Source organism: Eschrichtius robustus, chromosome 2, assembly GCF_028021215.1.
Source record: "Eschrichtius robustus isolate mEscRob2 chromosome 2, mEscRob2.pri, whole genome shotgun sequence".
Lineage (NCBI taxonomy): Eukaryota > Metazoa > Chordata > Mammalia > Artiodactyla > Eschrichtiidae > Eschrichtius > Eschrichtius robustus.
In genome coordinates, this window is record NC_090825.1 from 176,399,830 (window position 1) to 176,421,471 (window position 21,642).

The 21,642-nt window shown below is 63.3% G+C and overlaps 1 protein-coding gene across 3 annotated transcripts; it reads left to right on the top strand.

Annotated features, from left to right (window-relative positions):
* The first annotated feature begins 1,259 nt into the window (after window positions 1-1,259).
* ZBTB7A (zinc finger and BTB domain containing 7A) lies at window positions 1,260-17,715 on the top strand. Of its 3 annotated transcripts, none has more exons than XM_068537261.1 (3): window positions 1,260-1,844; window positions 11,586-12,859; window positions 16,793-17,715. In XM_068537261.1, the coding sequence occupies exons 2-3, from the start codon at window positions 11,601-11,603 to the stop codon at window positions 17,292-17,294; spliced, it is 1,761 nt and encodes a 586-aa protein (XP_068393362.1). In that variant the 5' UTR covers window positions 1,260-1,844; window positions 11,586-11,600; the 3' UTR covers window positions 17,295-17,715. The 3 variants fall into 3 exon arrangements, with proteins under 3 accessions (XP_068393362.1, XP_068393361.1, XP_068393363.1); XM_068537260.1 differs by lacking the exon at window positions 1,260-1,844 and adding an exon at window positions 2,846-3,089; XM_068537262.1 differs by lacking the exon at window positions 1,260-1,844 and adding an exon at window positions 9,093-9,549.
* The last annotated feature ends 3,927 nt before the right edge of the window (window positions 17,716-21,642 follow it).

Here is a 21,642-nt window from a genome sequence, read left to right on the forward strand (position 1 = left end):
TAGAACAAAGTCCCTGGGCTCCGCCCTCACGCTGGACGCATGCGGCCCCTCCCTCAGTCCCTTTCCACCTACCCTGGGGCTGGTTTCAGGCTGCAAGTCCTGGGGCTGTCGCTTCCCTTCTGGGGCCCTCCCGGGTTTCCCCTTGAAGCCCAATTATTATTACAAAAGCCAATTCAACCCATTTGGGCGTTGAAAGGCACTTTTAATACGTGTGTGAAGAGGCAGTAAAGTGCAGGAGGTTGGGGGGGGAGGAAAGCTTTGAAGTCGGAGAAGGACAGACGGGGTGCATTTCACCCACGGCAGTGGAAGTTTCCTGCCTGTAAGGTAATGGTGGTAAAAATGATAATAACAATAAATAATGATCATGATAATGGCATTAGATGTTAGAATGAAGGTAAACAGGACCCCGGACAGAGACAGCCACCAGAGAAGCGTTCAGTAAACGACAGCTACGAAGCAGGTGCCAGCCCTCTCCGACCAAGGGAATGAGGAAGGGGAAACTGAGGCTCAGAGCTCCCCAGGCGGCTGATTTCACCAGCCAGCCCTCTCCGGGCGCCTACTGTGTGCAGCGGGCAGCCGGCCGGGCCGGGTCAGGCTGTTCTCACCCCTCGTCCCCTCCTCCCCCTCCCCCGTCCCCCGCCGGACCTCTCCCACGACCGGGGAGGAAGTGGGAGAAATGGACAGGGAAAAAAAGTTGGGCTGAGCCAACGCCTCCCCACTCCCCACCTCCGCCCCTCCCGAGCCACGCAGACCCTTGCGGGAGCGGACCGCAGAACCCAGGCGTCCGGGGCCGGGACCCCGTCCCGCCCAGTGGCCCGCAGATGGGTGGGGGAACTTGGAAAGCCGGGAAAACAACAGCCCAGCCCGCCCCTCGCCAACCCCTTCCCCCGCTACGCCCCTGGCGCAGCGGGCGGAGGCGACTCCTTTATATAATCTCGGGCGGGCAGGTTGGCTGTTTCATTGAGGGACCCGGGAGCCCAGCGGACCCAAGCAGTCAGCTGAAAGCCTGCCCCCTGGTCCCTTCCGCGGCTGGGCAAACTGAGGCCCGGGGAGGGCCGGCGCCAGGCCCGCGGTCCCCACCCCCTCGCGCCCCCCCCACCCCCAGCAGCCCGGGCAGCCGCGACCCACGCCCGCGTCTCTCCTCGCAGTGCGCACAGCCCTCCCCGCCCCCGCTGCCATCCTGCCACGCCCCAGGCGTCGGGGGCAAAGCCCGCGCCCCCCCGCACCCGCCTCTGCGCAGAGGCTGGGGGCCTGTTTATCTGGAGGCCCCCACCCCCTCCACCCCGGGGGGCCCGCTCCCCCCGCGCCCCGGGGAGCTCTGGGGCCAGATAAGCTGGCAGGCTGGCACGGCGCCGCACAGCGGGGCGGAGAGGTCAGAGGAGGGGGGGGCGCGCCGGGGGCGGGCTGGACCCCCCCAACAACTTGACAAAACCTAATAACAGCCCGGTCTCCCCGGCGCAGCGGGCGAAGCTCCACGGGAGGGCAGAGACGTGGCAAGAGGGGACCTGCCGAGCCTGTTCTGGCCTCTGAGGCCGGGGTGGGGGGGGCGGGCTGGGCGTGGGGGGGCCGGCGGCTGCGGCACCTTTAAGACAAGGGAGGACCCCTCTTGCCCTCGGAGAAACCAGGAAGGGAGTCGCGAGCATCATACGGGGCTTTGGCTGTACTGTACAGTTACTGTAGGGGCAGTGACGCCGCCGCCGGAGCGAGGGAGCGACGAGGGGAGAGCCAGCGAGGGGAGAGCGAGACGCGGACCCCAGAGGCGAGCGGCCGAGGAGCCCAGTCCCAACTCCGGGCCCCGGCCCCGCGCGCCCCGGCCCGGCCCGGCCCCGGCCCGGCCCCGCGAGGTAAGTCAGCGCCCGGCGTAGCCCCCAGCGCGGGGTGCAGGGCGGGGACGGGCCGGGGGCGCTGCGCCCACCCCTGCCCTCTCGGGAAGGGGCGATCCCGGGATCCGGGGACGTTCCGCAAGTTTCAGAGGAGGGGGTGGTTGGCAGCTGCCCGGAGGCGGGAGGCGCCCTGGATCCCGAGGGCGGGGAGGGGGCGCCGCCCGGGAGTGGGTATTGGGGGCGAAGTGCATGGGCTTGTGCGCCAGCCCCCCGCTCCGTGCATGGTTTTTCGGGGCTCCCAGGCGCGCGGGGAGAGGGGGAGGGGAAGCGGGGCTGCATTGAGGGTGGGGGGAGCCGGCGTGGGGAGATAGGGGGGCGCGTCGCGTGCTAAGTTTGCATCTGGGTACTGGGGGCGCTCTCGCCCCCCGGGGGCCTATTCGGTGCTGCGTGCATACGTTGGAGTTGGGCAGGATTGAGCTCCATGGGGGATGGGGGGGAGGGGGCTGAAAAAACAGGGAGGGGGGCTTTGCAAAGGAGGGGGAAGGGGTGGGGTGTCCGGGTGGGCGGGCGCGGCCGCTCGGGCCTCTGGGTATCGTAGTTCCCCCGCGCTTGCGGCTGGCAGGTGGCAGGCAGCTAGGACTACAAGTCCCAGGGTGCCCTGCGCCGGCCGCCCGCCGCGGCCCGCGGGTAGGGGCGGTGCGGAGGAGGGGCGGTGAGCGGCGGGCTGGCGAGCCAATGGGCGCGGGCCGATCGCGCGGCGCGGCTCGGGGGCGGGTCCTGACGGCCAGGGGGCGGGGCCTGGAGCCGGGCTCCCCTTGCCGGGGGCCGGTGGCGGTCCCCGGCTTCCGGCTGCGCGGCCCGCGGGCCGGCCCCCTCCCCGCCCCGGGGCCCCTCCCCGCCTGGTTGTGTAACCGTCCCCAGCCCCCCTCCCCTCAGCCCCCCGCCCCGGGGGGGGGGTCACCCACCCGGCGCTCCCCGGGGAGGGCGGCGGCCCGGGCGGCCGCGCAGCGCAGGCGAGCCCGGGGATGCGCGGCCTAGTGCAGACTGGGCCGGGGCGTGGGGGAGGCGGGCGGGCGGACCCAGATCCGGGGTAATTTGCATCGCCCTCCCCCCAGCCCGGGTGGGGATTGGCCGCCGGCGGCGGGGGGTGGCGCGGGGCCAGGCTCACTGCCGCCTCCCGGCCCCTCGGAGGGAGCCAGCCCAGCCGCAGCCGCCGCCACCGCCGCCGCCGGGGCCGGGCCCCCTCGCCGCTGCCCCGGGAAGGAGGTAGGAGCCCCCCGCGCGGGCGGCGCTGTGGGGGCCCGCGGGCCGGGGCGGGGGCCGCGCGCTGCGGCCGGGGCGGGGGAGGGGGCCGCTTCCTGCCCCCGCCCGGGCCTGACTCAGCCCTGGGCGGGGGGACCGGCCTGGCCCCTCGCCCTGCCCGCGCGGCTGTCCGGCCCCGGCCCCGCGGGAGGGAGCAGAGAGCACCCCTCTCCCCCGTCCGCGCCCCCAAAGCGCGTGACCCCGTCTCCTCTGGCCCGGACACCCCTCCTTCCCCTTGACGCCACCACCACGTGCGAACCCTGAGCCCGGGCAGAGGAGGGGGTGAGCTGGTGGGATCCGGCCCCCTCCCTCGCTTTGCCTCCCTCCCCGGCCTAGGAACCGGCCCCCTCCCCCAGCCCCGGGCCTGGGAACCAGGCAGGGGCCTGAGCTGGGGCCGGTGCACCCCCCGGGGCCCAGGCCTTTGCGGGTCCTGGGAGGCACTGTCCGCGCTGGCTGGCCGGCGGCGAGGGAGTCCGGTGGACCGCGGCAAGAGACTGCTGTCCAACCAGGCCCGGGCACCCTGTGGGCACCCACTAAATGTTTGGGGAATATAGCCAGCAGTTGGCGGGGTGGGAGGAGGAGGTAGGCAACTCCTCTCTCCCCCTAGCCAGGCGGCGGAAGTGAGAGAGGTGTTGGTGCCCCTCCACCGGGTGTGCCCACCTGGCTCACCCATGGGTGGCGGGCTTGCTTGGCTTCCCCCACCCCCCCCTCCCTGCCAGCTGCCTCCCGGACCAGGGCCGGAGCAGGCCCGGCCGGAGAGGGCGTCCAGGATTCCATGTCAGCCCCCCACCCCCACCCCAACAGGGCCAGGGCGTAACCCTGAGTGTGCCGCTCCCACACTGGGGGGCCCTCCCCAGGACCAGCCGATCACTTCCTACTGGCAGAGCTGGTCTTGGGAGAGGTCCGGGGAGTCCAGGCTAGGCCCTGCTGCTGCCCAGGCCCCCGAGGCTCCAGGTAGGGGGGCATTCTCCCCCGAGGGCCACCCCGGGTGGGGCCTGGCACTTATCGGCTGGGCTCGGGGCTCTGTTTACCGCCAGCCATCGCTGTGGAGACGGGAGCCTGGGGGAGAAGGGGGGGCAGGAGCCAGTGGCTGGAAGAGCGAAGCCCTGGGATCCGCATGCCTAATGAAGGAAAGAGGAGCCAACGGGGACACTGAAATTTTAATTCGTGGGTCACTTTGGGGGGGTATTTATTATTCAGTTCTGATTGGCTGACTGGCTGCGTGGTGGCCAGTCAGCACCCTGGCCCGGGCGGGGAGCCACGCAACTCTCAGCAGAGGCCCTTGGCAGCGGGTGGCTGCGGGGAGCCCATGCACCCTTTTCTCCGTGTGGGAGACTGAGGCCCGGCAGTGCTCAGCCTTCGTCCAGTGGGGAAGGTTCTCGAGGCAGTAGCTAGCCCTTGTGTTGGCGTTTTTCCTTCCCTTCTTTTCCTTGGAACCCTCTGACCCATAAGCTGGTTGGGCTGGTGGAGGTCCCCGATGCCATGCGAGGAAACTGAGACCAGGAGGGGAGGCCAGACGCAAGCATGGGGCCTCAGGGGCTTAGAGCAAGGCTCAGAGCGGTGCCCTATGGGGCAGGGAAGACTGAGGCCCTGGGGGAAGCAGAGAGCAGCCCAAGGTCACCCAGCCAGAGCTGGGTCTGACCCTTGTGGTCCTGCCTCCTAGTTTAGGACGCGTCCAAAGTCCTTTGTGTGTCACAGCCGAGGGGCCCCGGCCCACCTTTCTTCCAGAGGGCCTGGAGGTTGACAGCAGGCACCTGTCTGCCAAATGGAGCCTTTGCCCCAAGAGGACAGTGAGGCTCAGAGAGGGGCAGCAAGGTGTCCAAGGTCACACAGCAGGGGCCTTAGCCTCCCTGCGTCTCCCAGCCTTCCGAGGCAGGCCCTTCCCACCCCATCTGAGCTGCAGCCCCGCCCCTTGGCACCTTGGCCCCTGGAGACCGGCAGGGCTCTGTGTTTTTACAACCCATTATTTCCGAGGAGACCCAGGTCACCTCCCAGAGCCAAGAGTCAGGGCCAGCCCCTCTGAAGCAGAGCTAGCCTGAGGAGGGGGTCCACAGGGGTTTCAAATGCTGGCCCACTTGCTCTGTGACCTTGGACAAGCCCCATGGCCTTTTGGAGCCTGAGCATCCTTCTCTGTAAAATGAGGTGGTTGTGGGTTCCCCCCAGGTACTGCCTGCAGGTCCACCTGTGTTCCCTTTCCTTCCCTCCCTCATGGAGGAAGCACCTGGGTCAGCTCAGGACACAGCAGGGATTCTGCTAGAGTGTGTGTGTGTGTGTGTGTGTGTGTGTGTGTGTGTGTGTGTGTCTGTCTGAGACACCCCCCCACCTGTCATCTTGTGCTCCAGGCACCTGATAGACCATAAACCACCCTGCAACAGCCCTGGGCAGTGGAGACCAGAGGAACAGGCTTGGGTGGGGGCCACTGTGGTCCAATCTCAGCCCGGCCCTCCGCTCCAGCTGAGGTCCACCTCGGGAGGTCACCTCCCTTCTGCCAACCTCAGTTTTGCCATCGGTACAATGGGGAGATTACCTTTAGGCCAAAAGTGAGGATTTACTCAGTGATTCCCCAGGAATGTTTGTTGAGTGACTGCTGTGTGGTGTCAGGGCCTGGGGGAACCTCTCCTGCATCTCTGTTCTGATGCCCTGAGTTCGCAGGTGTCAGCTGGACTCCAGCCCTGCCCCAGGCTCCCTGTGTGACCTCAGGCAAACCTCTCCCTTTTCTGGGCTATCACAAGGCAGCTCTGAGGGGGTGTGAGAATAAGCTGTCCTCCCCACCCCAGGCCCCCAGGGTGGGGGGATTTAGTCCCCTGCTGGTACCTGGGGGCATTGTGTGTGGTGGGGGAGGAGGGTGGAGCCCTGGGAGGACTAGTTAGTTTGGCCAGATGGAGCCAGACAGATGACCCGTGTTCAAATCCAGCTCTACTGTGTGACCCTGGGCAAGTTGCCTCAGTTTCCTGGCCTGTGAAGTGGGGCAGTGGTTACAGACCCTGCCTACCAGAGCTATGAGGATAGATGCTGAGTTGATCCAGACCAGGCCCCCGTCAAGCCCCGTTGAGGAACAGCCCCTGCCCTTGCGGCCTGAGTCCCGAGTCTTTGGAGCACCAAAGCGTGGAAGGTGCCCTGTGGAGAATCTGGCCAAAGGACCAGCCCCTCCATCTGTCCCCCCAGCAGGCTGTGGACGGCCACTCGGTGGAAGCGTCCCCACCCACGCCTTTCTGGTTTGACTGGAAAACAAGGCTTGGTCCCACCTCCCATCAGGATGTGTTTGATAGGAGGGATCTGGCTGGATTTGTAGGCACAGGACACTGGGGCCCCAGTGGGCCAAGCACCCCTTTGGGGTTTCCAGGCCGAGCTGTCCGCCTGCTCAGGCTGTGGGTGGGGCTGGGGGTGGTACAGGCACCTCCAGGTGACAAGCCGGCCTCAGGGGAGGGAGGGAGCAGTCTGGATGGAAGTCACCCAGGCCTCTCCTGGGCATCTTGGATAAGCAGGTGCAGCCTGAGTTGAGGGCAGTGTAGACACGGATGGGATTCTGTGAGTCCTGGCTTTGGTTACCCCTGGTGACAGGAAGCTTATTCCTTCCACCTCCACTGAGAATGGCTCTGTCTTCGCAGGGCTTCCTCTTGGAAGCTGGTCTTGGTGTCGGGGCTGTACTTCCTGGCCCACGACAGCACTCAGAGCGTGGGAACAGGGTGGGCCTCAGCCCCACCCATGAGTTGGGGCTCAGATGGGATCCCCATGACCTCCCAATCCCCACCCCCACCAGCCTCCACACACACACTTCCCACTGGGCCCGCAACCTTCCTGCCTCTGGCCCTTTAAGGCCCAGGCAGGAAGCCCCTCCCCATTTAGGGCAATAAATGGACACATAAAATGGCCGAGGGCCTGTTTGCTGGTGTCTGGCCTGGAGGGAGGCCTGTGAGGACAGGCGGGCAGGGGGCAGGCTGACAGCTGGCAGCCAGCAGTCACCCTGAGCTGTTGGTGCCCCCCACCTCCTGATCAGGATGCTGCATTCCTGTCCCATTAAACCCCGGCCTCGGTACTGGGCCAGGCGGGGATTGGCACCAGGTCGGGGCGGGGTAACCCGTCAGGACCAACCTTGCAACACAGGCTGCCAGGCTGGGAGGGGGCGGGGGCGGCCGGGCACTGGCCTGGCAGCCGCACCTGGGCGCCAGACTTGCTGTGTGACCTTGGGCCGGCCGCCCACCCTCTCTGGGCCTGGTTTCCCCCACACACACATGATGGCTCAGCTTCCTCCTGGGGCTCACCACACACTTCCTTGGTACACAGTAGTTGGGGAGGGGGCTGGATTCCTGGAATGACGTTCAGAGGTGAAGTTCAAAGCCCCCAATCCACAAGGGAGGGGGTAAACAGCCTCATTGGGCCTTTGGGGATTGTCCATGGCACATAGTAGGTCCTAGGCCAAAGTTTGCTAAGAGGATGGGAGTGGAGCCCTTTGCCACTGTCACAACCCCCAAGGAAAATGAGGCACAGAGAGGTGCTTTTCTTGGCCCAGGTTCACCCAGCTTGGAAATGGAGGAGCCAGGATATGGACGCGGGCTGCTGTGGCAGGTAGTAGGTGTTAGAGGTCCCTTATATAGTTTCCTTTCATTCTCTCCCTGAGTTGTAGGGAGGGAGGCCTTAACCCCCTGTTAAGCTGCCCACATCCCTGGACACTCCTCCAGGAAGGCGTCAGGTGGCAATTACCTACCTATCCACTGCTGGCCACCCCCTGAGGAGTGTGGGGGGGAGGAGGAGGCCCGGCCCCAACCCTCACCTTGCACCTGACCTTGGGGACTCTCCAGCCTCCTTCCCCTGCCCCTCTCCCAGGTGCCCACCGCCGGGCCTTTGCCCCTGCTGTTTCCCATGCTTGGGACACCTTTCCCACAATCCTAGGGTCCTTCCTGGGTGACACCTGCTGTTCCTGGGACCAGGTCAGGACGCTCCTGAGCTCTCCCTGCATCCCCAGTAGTTGAGAGGTGTCAGCTCAGGCCGGCTCAAGTGAGAGCATCTGAGTCCCAGCCTGGCTGCCGGTCTGTTGTGTGACCTTGCCCTGGTCTTATCACTTCCCTGAGCCTGTCCTCATCTCTAAAGCCCAGGGTCCAGTTAGTTCTTGAAGGTTCCAGGGCACAGAGGAGGCCCCCTCGGAGGGCAAAAAGCAGGCCCGGGTCCTTGCTGCCTGCTGCAGCAAGTGACCCTAGGTTAGATTGGAGGTGGGACTGGCACGGTCCCCTGGTACTGGGTGTGCCTGCCAGCCAGGTGGGCGGGGCTGGGTGTGGGCTCTCCAGCGCATAGCTCTTTGGTCTTTGGTTCCTCCTGTCGTTTGCTGCGCCCCTAACGTGCACTGCCCAGGGGAGGCCTGGGCCGGGGGCGGGGGGTGGAGGGTGGCCTGGGAGCAGCCCAGAGGGAGGAGGGCGCCCCACCTCCAGCCCAGGAAGAGCCTGCCGAGGCCTGCCCCTCGGCCGGCCGCCGAGTCAGCATCGAACGGCCCCGGAAATCCCATGGGGGCGAGTGTCGGGGTGGAGCTGTGATGAAACACGGGGCCCTGGGTGGGTGCGGGCCTGGGCTCAGGGGACCCTGGCCGTTGAGGGGGTGAGGCTTCCTGGAGGAGAGAATTTTTCGTTGGCTCATCATTACCGAGGAAACCGTCACGTGTCGGGGCACCTACTAGGTGTCAGGTGCCAGCAGGGCCTCTTAGAGCCAGGAAGGGAGCCACGGGGCTCTCCTGGTGAGATGGTGCTGTGGCGCACAGTGGGTGCTCAGTAATAGGTGCTTTTTGCTGCCTGGACCCCACGTGACTTCCTTCTCCCACCTGGCAGGGTCTTCCTCTGCTTTCTTAGAGGGAGGGCCCTGAGAGGCTGGCGGGGGGTGGGGAGGGCAGTGGCCCCGGGCGTGGCAGGCAGGTGGCGTGTGTTCCTGGAGAGAGGGCTGGGTCAGTTTAGTTTCCAGGGCCAGGGAAGGGGCTGTGGCTGGCTGGGAGGTGTCGGCAGGGGGAGGGTTGGGGGACCCCCAGCCTCTCGCCTCTGTCAGCTCCTGGATCAGTCTTGCTGGGTGCCCTTGGCCTGGATTCTAGCTGTCTCTGGGCCTTGGTGTTCTCATCTGTAAATGGCGGTCATGCTACTTCCCTGGGGCTTTCCTTGGTTGGTATTGCCCCAGGCCCTGCCCTTTGGGGGAGGGTCTCAGATGATTATCTGGGGGAAATAGAGGCCCCAGCTGGGAAAGGACAGGGGCGCAGACCCTCAGACCCAGCCCAGACCCAAGGGCTGCCCCACACAACAGGCTCTTAGCATGTGGCCCAGCTCCTCCAGCTGGTGGAGACCCAGGCCCAGGGCTGGGTACATTGCCCCAGGCCAGGTTCAAGGCCAGAGCTTGCTCCTTCCCAGCCGGGTGGCTTCCAGCAAGTGGGAGCCTGGGCAGTTTCACGCCTGAAGTAAGGATGTGCCAGCATCTGGCCCGGTGGGCTCGGTGCTGGTGGGAAGGCGGGGGTGGAGGGGCCTTGGCGAGGGGTGAGTCACCCGGACCAATTCAGGTCTCGACCTAGAGGCCCCAGGAGGACCCCTGAGGGGACACTGGCAAGCAGGGCCAGGGTGGCCATCTTGGCACGTTGGTGGCCCGGATCAGAGGAGGGGCGAGGAGGGGCCGAGGCCTGTCTGATCCGGAGTCCCATCTGCCCGCTTGCTCCCTGGGGCCCGGGGCCAGACGGCAGATGGTAGCAGGGGGTGGAAGCTGCCACAGGGGGCTCTGCCGAGGCTTCCCGTGGCCGAGCCTCGTTGGGGGGGTGGTCGTCGCGCCCCCATCCCCATCCTCCTGCTCCCAGCAGCCACATCTGAGCCTGCCCCGCCACCCACCGCGGGCTGGCGGAACAGAGGCGGGAGCTAAGCAGCTGGTGCGGTCGGCGGGAAAGAGGGCGGGCGGCGGAGAGAGGCGTCCCGGGAAGTGTACTGGCCGCCTGCACGCCACACAAAGGCCTCTGTGTCGGCCCCAAGGCCTGGACCCCATTCGCAGGGCGGCCCTGGGTCGGGACAGGCCTACCCTGGCCTTAGGGCTGACCAGACCAAGCCCAGCTGCCTTGCCGGGCCAGCCGCTTGTATCCCGCTAGAGGCACAGTGGGAGGCATCTGTGTTAGAGCTGAGCTGGGTCACCCAGCTGGGGGTCCTGGGGTCTTTAGGAGGCTGAGGAAGGCCCGGTTCAGGCCCTCTCCCCAGAGACACGCAGAGGCTCCGGCCTGAAAGCCAGGCTGGCTGGGCCCAGAGGAATGTGGGTTTTGTTGGGTGGCTTGGGGCAGCCGGGGGCTCCCCGGAGAGGGTGGAGGGGTGGGGACAGAGCCAGAGGGTTGCACAAGCGCCCGAGTGGGTGGATGAGTCACAGCCCAGGGGAAGGCGGAAAATAGGAGGGGGGGGAGAGGGGTGGGACAGAGTCCCCCCCATGGCCCTGCTTTTCCAAAGGCTTCTGCCCATTTGACAGATGGGGAGACTGAGGACCGGAGAGTGGCAGGGCCTTGTCCCGGGCTGAACAGTGCAAACAGGGTGGCCAAAAGGAGAGGGGCTGGCCAGGCAGGAGGTGGGCAGGAGGCCCCTGGCCCCCCACTCCTCCTTGACGGGGTCAGCTTGAGTGGGCAGGGAGGAGCGTCAGGCAGTGGCCTGGTTTCCCCCAGTTACTCACTGCGAGGGCCGAGCCATGTCCTAGGGGTTCCACAGGGCAGGAAGGGGTCTGTCCTGCAGAGTCACCACCCCACCCCACCAGGGCACACCCTCGGCCCTGATGACCCTGGCCAGGTCCCCGGGTCTTGGCCTTACCCCTTCCTGCTGACTCAGAGTCCCCCAAGAGAACTGGGCCCGACCAGGAGGCAGGAGAGAAGGTTAGGGAGGCTGAGGGGCTAGGCAGGGATGGATGGCCATGCTGGTTGGATATTGGGTCTTGGGTCAGTTGCCCTGGGTTTGAGTTGAGGTGCAGCCATGGGGCCCTGGGACTCCCTGAGCCTGAGCCTCGTTTTCTCACCTCTGCGGTGGAGACGGTGCTGCCTCTGGGACTGCTGGGCGCTCAGCCAGGGCAGCGCACGGTGGGTGCCTTATGTCACCGCTGTGGCCTCCTAGAGAGGGCATGGGCAGAATCCCGTGCTCAGATTCATTAGGAAACAACTTGTGTCGGGCATTTATTGAGCACCTTCTGTGTGCTCCCACGCCACTTCAAATTGTCCTTTGGACGGGCACTCCCCTCTCTCATAAAGCGGGGAGGGGGGCCGGTGTTCATCTCTGAAGCACCCAGTTGGGTTTCGCCAACGTCCTCTCACTTTGATGATGCAGAACCAGCCGTGGACCATCCTGGTGCAGAGCTGGGGAAACCGAGGCTAGGGGGGGAGGTGGGGCGGGGATGTGGGGGCACTACTTTCTGAGGGCCTTGCAGCCCGGCCAGTTGGCCCGGCCCTCCCTGTCCCTCACGACCACCCCTTCCTCCCCGGTGCTGCAGGTCTCGGCGCGGAAGATGGCCGGCGGCGTGGACGGCCCCATCGGGATCCCGTTCCCCGACCACAGCAGCGACATTCTGAGCGGACTCAACGAGCAGCGGACGCAGGGCCTGCTGTGCGACGTGGTGATCCTGGTGGAGGGCCGCGAGTTCCCCACGCACCGCTCGGTGCTGGCTGCCTGCAGCCAGTACTTCAAGAAGCTGTTCACATCGGGCGCTGTGGTGGACCAGCAGAACGTGTACGAGATCGACTTCGTCAGCGCTGAGGCGCTCACGGCCCTCATGGATTTCGCCTACACGGCCACGCTCACCGTCAGCACAGCCAACGTGGGTGACATCCTCAGCGCCGCCCGCCTGCTCGAGATCCCCGCCGTGAGCCACGTCTGCGCCGACCTCCTCGACCGGCAGATCCTGGCTGCCGATGCGGGTGCCGATGCCGGCCAGCTGGACCTCGTAGATCAAATTGATCAGCGAAACCTCCTTCGCGCCAAGGAGTACCTCGAGTTCTTCCAGAGCAACCCCATGAACAGCCTGCCCGCCGCCGCCGCCGCCTCATTTCCATGGTCCGCCTTTGGCGCATCCGACGATGACCTGGACGCCACCAAGGAGGCCGTGGCCGCTGCCGTGGCCGCCGTGGCCGCCGGCGACTGCAATGGCTTGGACTTCTACGGGCCCGGCCCCCCAGCTGAGCGGCCCCCGGCCGGGGACGGGGATGAGGGAGATAGCAACCCAGGTCTGTGGCCGGAGCGGGATGACGACGCCCCTGCTGGGGGCCTCTTCCCGACCCCCGTGGCCCAGCCGTCCACCGCCACACAGAACGGCCACTACGGCCGGGGCGGGGAGGAGGAGGCAGCCTCGCTGTCAGAGGCGGCCCCGGAGCCGGGCGACTCTCCGGGCTTCCTGTCAGGCACGGCCGAGGGCGAGGACGGGGACGGGGCTGACGCGGACGGGCTGGCGGCCAGCACGCTTCTGCAGCAGATGATGTCGTCGGTGGGCCGGGCGGGGGCGGCGACGGCGGGGGACAGCGACGAGGAGTCACGGGCGGATGACAAGGGCGTCGTGGACTACTACCTGAAGTACTTCAGCGGCGCCCACGACGGCGACGTCTACCCGGCCTGGTCGCAGAAGGTGGAGAAGAAGATCCGGGCTAAGGCCTTCCAGAAGTGCCCCATCTGCGAGAAGGTCATCCAGGGCGCCGGCAAGCTGCCGCGGCACATCCGGACCCACACGGGCGAGAAGCCCTACGAGTGTAACATCTGCAAGGTCCGATTCACCAGGTGAGCCGGCGCCACCGCAGCGTGGGGCGGGGGTCGGGGGGCGTGGGGGGTGCTTCCTGGGGGCCCTTTGCTCCAAAAGCAGCCGCACGGGGACCCCCTGCCCCGCCCTGCGCGAGCACGCTCACACCCTGCCTCCGCGTGTGAAAACAACACCGCGCCTTGCCCTGCAAGGGTGCCTTGTCTATCGGGGCACCCCTGACCCCCATGCGCCTGTCGAGAGAGCCTGGGTGGGTGGTGCCGCACAGGCCCTAAACAAGGTGACCACAAGAACATAAAGCGTGCCAGGCGGTGCCGACCTGCGTGAGGCTGGAAGGAAGGGCCCAAGGAGTCGCTTTTCTTCTTTTTCCCTGGGTGGTTCTTCTCATCCCGACTGGAGCATGTGGGCCTTGGGAGAGGGCGACAGCCCCACTTGGAGCAGGGAGTTCTGGTCGTTAGGTAACTTTGAAGTCTTCTGTGAGCCCGGGGGACTTGCTTCATTCAGCCAACGTTTATGGAGTGCCTGCTGGGTGCCAGGCCCTGTTCTAGAAGTGGAGGGACAAGCCAAAATCCCCGTGGGGGCGATGGAGCATGTGCGAGATAAAACCGCAGAACTGATAACACTAGTTGGTGGAAAGTGCCAGGGAGGAAAAGAGCAGAGAACAGGGTCGGGGTGCGGCTGTAGGTGCTGCCTTAAACAGGGAGGCTTCCCCGAGGACTGAGAGCTGAAGGAGGAGAAGGAGGGAGCCGTGGGGAGAAGGAAAGGGAGAGGCAGAGGGAAGAGCCAGTGCAAAGGCCCTGAGGCCAGTTCAGCTTAGGGAATCGCCACAGCCAGTGGAGGGAAAAGGGCACGGGAGCCGTTGGGCTTGCTCCCTGGACAGGAGGAGTTTGAGGCCAGGCTGGGGGGATTTTGCGATCTGGTCTTAAGAGTCCAGACGTGGCAGGCTGGGCCTTGTGGGCCAGCCCGGTGGGGGCAGGGGGCTGGTGTGCGGGGGCCTAGCCAGGCGGGGTGACTCAGCATCACCCCCTACCCTCACCAGCCCCGGGGTTCCCCCAGCCACACCCACCCAGGCCGAAGAAAGAGGCCATTGTCCCAGCTTCCCGGCCCTGCCCTGCGGGGACAGGATCTGGGAGCTGACCCCCGGACCAGCACCTGGGCCCCCTCCCCAGCAAGCCAGGAGAGTAGGGTGTGGCTGGGACTCCAGGGCCCAGGAGTGCCAGGCAGGGGCAAAGGGCACTGGCCGGGAGGCAGGCAGCCTGGTAGGTGGCCTGGCTCCCCCCCTTTGGTGAGATCGGGGTGCCGGTGGTCTTAGGGGCCTCCCTCTTGCTCCAGTTGTGGGGAGGGTGGACTGGGCTGGCTGTGGGCCCTGCCCTCAGGGGTCTTGGGGCCTGGGAGGAGCAGCCTGGTGGAGGCCCAGCAAGCCAGAGCCTGGAGAGGTGACACCTTCCCCCACGCCCCCACCCTCAGCCAGGCTCAGTTTCACCTTCTGGCCTGGAGCTCTCTTGGCCACCCCACCCTCAACCCGGGGCTGATCCTGTTTGCCGTTCTGGGAAACTGAGGCATAGAGAGGGCCACCAGGCCAGGCCTCTTCCTCCCAGGCGCCCACCTGGCTCCTCTCTGCTCCCCAGGGCCCCAGCCCCCGCCTCTCCCTCCAGGCTGGGGAGCCCAGGGGCCCCTCTGAGTCACACTAAAGAGTTGAGTAAGCAGGGCCTGTGGCGGCCGGGGCTATAATTACCCAGGCCGGGGCTTGAGGTGATGAAACTGGGGCTTCCTCCACCCCCACCCCACATTGGGACAGCCCCCAACCCTCTGTGCAACTCAGGGCAAGTCACTTCCCCTCTCTGAGCCTCCAAGCCTCAGCTAGGGACATCTCTGTACAGTGCTAGAACAATCCGAGTCCTTCCTGTTCCCTCCGTGACCTGGCCCCAGGGTCTGAGCGGGGCAACTGGGAGACCATGTTAGCCGGCTCCGAGGAGGCAGGGTGGGGGGTGGCGGGAAGCGCCTGGCCATTGCCATCCTTTCTGGTAACAGCCCAAGTTAATCCAGGGAGCGATGAGTTTGTTGTGGCCCAGGTTCTGCTGACTCACGTGGGGGTGTAACGAGGCCAGAGAATAGGCAGGGGGTCTGGTTGCAAAGGGCCAGGTCTTGATCCTCAGAATAGTAAGAAGCCATAGAAAAGTTAGGCCAAGGAGGGACACCATCTCTGTGGGCGGTACCAGAGGGAGGGACTTGGGACTGAAAGCCCCGGGGGAGGGGGGTGCAGGCCTTTGTCTCGGGGTTGGGAAAGACTTCCTGGAGGAGGAGGGGCATTTCAGGTGGGGCTTTGAAGGATGAGTAGGAGTTTATTAGTCCTGGCACTCAAGAAGCTCTCAGTCTGGTGGGCATCAGAAGGGAGAGACCCCGAGTGATTCAGTGGAGCATAAGAGTCTGCAGCAAGGAGCAGGTCAGATTCTAGCCAGAGCTCTGGAGACCGAGGTCCCTGCCCCTGCCTTGTGGATTCCAGGCAGGAATCCACCCCCATCACTATGGACCAGCATAGTACAATAGAAATATCATGTGAGCCACCTCCGTGACTCTACATTTTCTGGCAGCCACATTTTTAAAAAGTAAAAGAAACAGGTGAAAGTAATTTTAATCATATTTTACATAATCCATTAGTTCCACTTCAATATGTGATCAATAAGCAGAATTATAAATGAGATCTTTTACAGTACATTGAGCAAATGAAGTCTTCAGAATCTGGGGTGCCTTTTGCACTTCTTGCGCATCTCACCTTGGGCCAGCCACATTTCAAGGGCTCAAGGGGACAGAGCAACACCTGGGTCATAGTCACCCCAGAACTGATAATGGTGACCAGCTTTGTGGGCCAAAGGCCCCAGGCTGAGCCAGGTCCACACAGTTCCCTGTGGGGTGAGATGGGCATGGAGGGGTCCTGGAATCACACCCACTCCCTGTTTTCAGGGCTCACAGTGCAGTTAGGGAGACAGATGAGAAACAAAGGCAGTGGCATGAGGGACTGGGGGTGAGGGAGTCTGGGAGGGCCTCTCTGAGGAGATCATGTTTGGGCTGAAATTCAACTGTGAAGATCTGGGAGGGGAAAAAAGTGCTCCAGGTAGCCAGAACAGCATGTGTAAAGGCCCTGAGGTAGGCTCATAGTTATCAGCATGTTGGGGTGACAGCCAGGAAGCCAGTGTGGCCAGAGCAGAGTGAGGCAGAGGTGAGGGGAGATCTGGCAGGAACTGGGGGTAGGGGGTGGGGTCCCTGGGGTGGGGGCTTGGTTACTACTGTGACCAGCTGCCCTGGATTTTCAGTGACTGAGGGGTTTCCCAGGACACAGAACTTTCAGTGCTAAAACCAGGACAGCTTAACCCTCTCTGTTACCAAATACTCCGGCATTCCTCCTTGTTCCCTGTAGCATTTTCAGCACCTGGAACAGGGTCTGGTATGCAGCAGGTGCTCAGTAAATGCCTGTAGTGTGAAGCCATGCACCTGCCACTGGGCAGAGCCCCAGGTGGGAGGGAGGCCTGTTATCTTCCTCCTCCTATGCATAAGAAAAGGGTTTCAGTGGGACTTCCCTGGTGGTCCAGTGGTTAAGACACTGCGCTTCCACTGCAGGGGGCATGGATTTGATTCCCTGGTGGGGGAACTAAGATCCCGCAGTGCGGCCAAAAAACAAAAAAACAAAAAAATTGGGTTTCAGAGAGGTTCAGCCATTTCCCCGTGGCCACACAGCGAGCGGGGTCCAAGGCCCTTTTCACACCTTCGCGGGTTCCTTGGTGCTGTTCTCAGAATGGGGACCCGCACCCCCTTTCCCCGCAAAACGGGGGCGCCCCCTGCTGCAGCCCACCTTTCCGCGAGGGTCCCGGTTTCCCCGCGACGAGGCTGGCGGGGGCGGAGAGGCTTCCATCCCGGGCAGGGCCCGGCCGGGCGCCGGCTGACCCTCGGCCCGTCCACAGGCAGGACAAGCTCAAGGTGCACATGAGGAAGCACACGGGCGAGAAGCCGTACCTGTGCCAGCAGTGCGGGGCGGCGTTCGCGCACAACTACGACCTGAAGAACCACATGCGCGTCCACACTGGCCTGCGCCCCTACCAGTGCGACAGCTGCTGCAAGACGTTCGTGCGCTCCGACCATCTGCACAGACACCTCAAGAAGGACGGCTGCAACGGCGTGCCCTCGCGCCGCGGCCGCAAGCCCCGGGTGCGGGGTGGCGGGCTTGGGGGGCCCGAACCCGCCCCCGCCCCGGGGGCCCCTGCGCCGCCCGGTGCCCCTGCCCCGCCCGGCTCGCCGGACGCGCGGCGCAACGGCCAGGAGAAGCACTTTAAGGACGAGGACGAGGATGAGGACGAGGCCAGCCCCGACGGCCTGGCCAGGTTGAATGTAGCGGGCGCCGCTGGGGGAGGCGATGGGGGCGCCGGGGCCACCGCCGATGGCAGCTTCGCGGCCGGACTCGCTTGAAAACCAAAAAAGAGAAAACAGAAACCCGAGAAAGAGAGAGAGAGAGCAAATCACCCACCACCCCCCAAAAACACAAAAAAAGAAAATCTATCTATATACAGATATCTATATCTATATATATATATATACAGATATATATATATGAAGCGTCACAGAATCTAGGGTAGTGCTTTTCTCAGATTTTTCTCCTTCATGATGTTCTCTCCCTCCATGGGGACCCTCGCCCCACCCCACCCCCAGCCCCGCTTGCCCCCCACCCCGTCAATGGCTTTCGGGGCTCAGCTTGGGGTTTTTGTGGGACACGAGGATTCTGAGCTCCCCGGGCGCCCCGTGGTTTGGGGTCTGGGGTCCCATCGGAGGCCCGATCAGGGCCCCAGGTCCCGGCAGGGGTGAGGGTGGTCACGGGGGGGGGGGGGGGGGGGCGGGGACGGGGGGTGGGCTTTTCTTTTCCTCGCCCTTCCCCGCCCCCGCTGGTTTCTAGAGTCTTTTGAGATAAGACCTTAAAAATGATTTGTGTCCGCTGTGAGCGGACGTTAAAACGGCCCCATCCGCACCCCCACCCTCCTTCCTCAGGGCACTTCCGAAGTGGGGGTTTCCCCCTCCGTCTCCCCGACTGCCTCCCCGCCTCCCGTCCCTGCCTGTGGTCCCCCGGATCTCCTGGCCACCGCGACACAAATCTATTTATTTCCAGGCGTGGAGAAAGGGGAGAAGACGGGGAAGGGGGGGAGGGAGGGCGCCAGGGTGACTCCCCAAGGGCCCCCGCCGCCTTCCTTCACGGCACTTACAACCCGGCGGGACCTGCGGGCCGCCACTCAGGGCGCCCCTGCCACCCCCGTCTTGGTCCCCCGACCCAGGCCCACCCCAGACCCCATGAGACGTTTGGAGCGAAACTTTTTGTCTTCACCCTCTCCCCTTCCCCTAGCCCTCTCCCGATTTTTAAAAGCACTTTTTAGATTTTTTTTTTCTCTTTTCCTCCTTAAAAACAAAATTTATATATAGATATATATATATATAAAATATACTTTTCCTCAGAGGAGCAGGCGACAGTGTGGGGTGAAAGAGCCAAGAGCAGAGGGAACGCAGGGTCTCACGGTGGCAGGGATGTGGGGAGCGAGAGTGTCCAGAAGTTCCAATGTCACAAAAGCAATAAAAAGATTTTACAAAAAAGAAAGGAAAAAAAAACCAACAACAAGACAACCAACCACAAATAGAAGTCTTGGCACTTTGTAACAGAACGGGTACTACACTTTATCTTAATTCTTAATTTAAAAACATGTTTACAAGTTGCAACCAACTTCTATGAAAAGTCAAAAAGACAAAAAAAAAATAAGAGAGCGAGAGAGAGAGCGAGAGAGAGAGCGAGAGAGAGCAAAAAGAAATTCCTAAAAGTCGATTTATTTTTGTACAAAATAATAAAAAAAGAAACCCACCACAGACGTAGAATCCACTTCTGTTCCCCGAGGTGAGAAGGGGGTCAGGAAGTCACGGGTGAGGGCGAAGCCTTCTGAGGTATTTGTGCTTTACCACGGGGGCTCGCCTTGCAGGCAGGACTGCGGGGTTTTTGTGTTTCTGCCATGTCCCCCCCCCCAATTCTGTCCTTTTTTGGGGTTCTGATTTGGAGACGTCTCGTCACCTGCTAGCCATACAGTGGCCACCCGTGTCCGCGGGGACCCTCCTTACCGACTCCCCAGCTCAGGGATGGGCCCGAGAGAGGGCTGGCCTTCCAACCAGCCAGAGCAATCCTGTCTCCCTGCCCTTGTCCCCCAACCCTTGCTGTCCCCCCACCCTCCAACATGGCCGCCCTTCCTTGTGGCCACCGAGGAGCTGCCATCTTGGATACGCCATCCCCACCGAGGTGGGTGACAGGGGGCCCCACCTCCAGGGCCTTACTCCACCCCCCACTGCACCCTTCTTTTTACTCAAAGGCACTGACTGTAACCTGGGGGCTGGCACCTGCCTCCCCCCAGCCTCTGGCTCCCCAAAGGCCCGGCGTTGACCGAGCCACAGGCCACGGACTGGGGCCAGGGCTGGGGAGGCCGTGTCGCCAGAGGCCGGGGCACCCTCCTCCCCCCGCACCCATCCCCTGTCGCATATGCAACCCTAGCGTGGGGCCCTGTAAATAGACGCTCTGCTGAGCGGAGACCCTTCCTCGTCAAAAGCCGGAGGTGCGGGGGGTGTCCCCACTCCCCGCCTCTAGCTGCTGGCCCGTCACCCCGTGCCCCTTGGTTCTGTGACAGACCCCATCTCTTTCTTGTTTTTAAAGGGAAGCTTTTAAAGAAGGCAACTTTCATCATTGTTTCTACAGGACAGTTTTTTGTTTCCTCCTGCTCCCCCCACCCCTGAGCCCGTCAGCCCCCCAGATGTCTCAGGACCCCCCCTCCTGAGGGGGATGGCAGGGGAGCCCAGGGCCGGGTGGCCCCACCCACACCCCAGCATCGTGGGGCGAGCTCTCTCGGAGAACCACCCGTGGAAGCCGAACAGGGAGCTCGAGTGCCCAGGCTAGGGACCTGCACCCCTACCCCACCCCAGCTCCCAGAGAGGTTCCCTGAGGGGACAGCCCTCTCCCCCACTACCCACACACCCCCTCGCAATAAAACCAACTGAAAAATCACAGCTGTCGTCCTGGCCGGGTGGGGGGAGACCAGACTTGGGGGATTAAGGCCTCTGGGACTACAGCGGGGGCAAGGGCTGAACCCCCGCCGAGCACACTTTAACACAAACCTCCTCGGGAATTGCACTAAACCCCTACCCCTAGCTCTGCGCTCAGCTTCCGCCAGCCTTGCCCACCCACTCCGCCTTAACCCTTCTCCTGCTGCCCACCAGCCCATCCCTGGGGGCCGCAGCATCTGCATGGGCCCAGAGCCGGGACCCCCGCCCTCCCAGCCCAGCCCCTGCCCCCAACTCCGCGCAATCACATACTGTATATAGACGTGGATCAATTTTATTTTTATTCTTTAAATTAAGGTCGTGATAAAGTGTTGCCAAAGATACTGCTGAATTCTCGCGTTTCAGGAAACAAACAAACAAAAAAAAAAGAAAAAAATTTGAGGGGGAACGTGCTGACTGGTCAGAAAGGACACAGCAAAAAGTTTTTTTGTTTGGTTGTTTGGGTTTTTTTTTTGTGGTTTCTTTTTTTGGGGTGTTTTTTTTTTTTTTTTTTAACTGCCTGGTACAAAAAAAAAAAAAAAAGAAAAAAAGAAAAATAGCGAAATTGTTATTTCCATCATCTTGGTGAAGCTGCGTGAATGTGTGTGTGCGCTTGTGTATGAGTGAGGTCCAGGCGGGGGGAGCTCCAGGAGGGGGCTCCGGCGGGGGGTGGGAGGGCATCCTGGGACGGCGGCGGTGGGCCAGCAGGATGGTGGGGGCCGGAGCCCTCACCTGGAGCGGTCGCCAGCCTGCAGGACCTGGGAGAGAGAGATTAGCACCCTTGCTGCTGCCCCCTGGCTAGCCCCCCACCTTGATCCCCACCCCGCCTTTTGAGATTAGGAGAAAAAAAAAGAAAAAGGCAAAAAAAAAAAACAAACCTTAAAAACCAGTGAATGTAAAGTGCCGGACCAGGCCCAGCCTGACAAGGGTATGGGTCTCGACCTGTGCCCAGCTGGGCTCCCCTGGGCCATACCAAAGTCTGCCCCCCATGGGCGGCTCGCCCAGGAGACCCCTCATGGCTATCCTGTCTTGTCACCCTGTTTGTACGTGGCTGTCCCTTTGCTTCCTTCCAGGGGGGAGGGGGTCTTGGGTAGGGGGAGGGGTCCCCCAGCCCCTTCAAGAGTCTTCTGGGGAGTCTTTGCACTACTGAGGCCCATTGTCCGTGGAGGGAACGGCCTCGTGGCATGTGACGGGACAGAAGAGGCAGGGGCTCCTCCAGGACCAAGGCAGTCCAGGCAGCCAGGATTGTAGGCGGCGAGAAACGAGAGAGTGAAAGGAAAAGCAGGAGAAAAAAAGTAAAAATCAACAAAAAAAAGCAAAAATCCTATTTTTTGAGAAAGAAAGATATTTATATTTGCAGTTTTATTTTAAAAAAGTTATTTAAGCTGAGGAAGCAGCCTTCCTGGAGTGGGGATGTTGGCTGGCGCAGGACGGGTCAGGGCCTGGGGCTCGGGCACCCCAGGAGCCATAACCTCAGAGTCAGACTAGCTCGCACTAAATATATAGATTTACACGGGGGGTGGGGGGCAGGGCAGGAGATGGAGGGGGCTGGGGAGACCTCCATCCCCTGGCTGGGGCTGCCTGAAGGCTGTGGCCAGGGGTCCCAATGCCCAGGGTCCCCCTCTGCCCCACCCGGGCCCAGATATGAGGTGCCTTGGACTTTGGGGGGCCAGGCCTGGTGGAGGGGGGCGGGGGTGGCGCC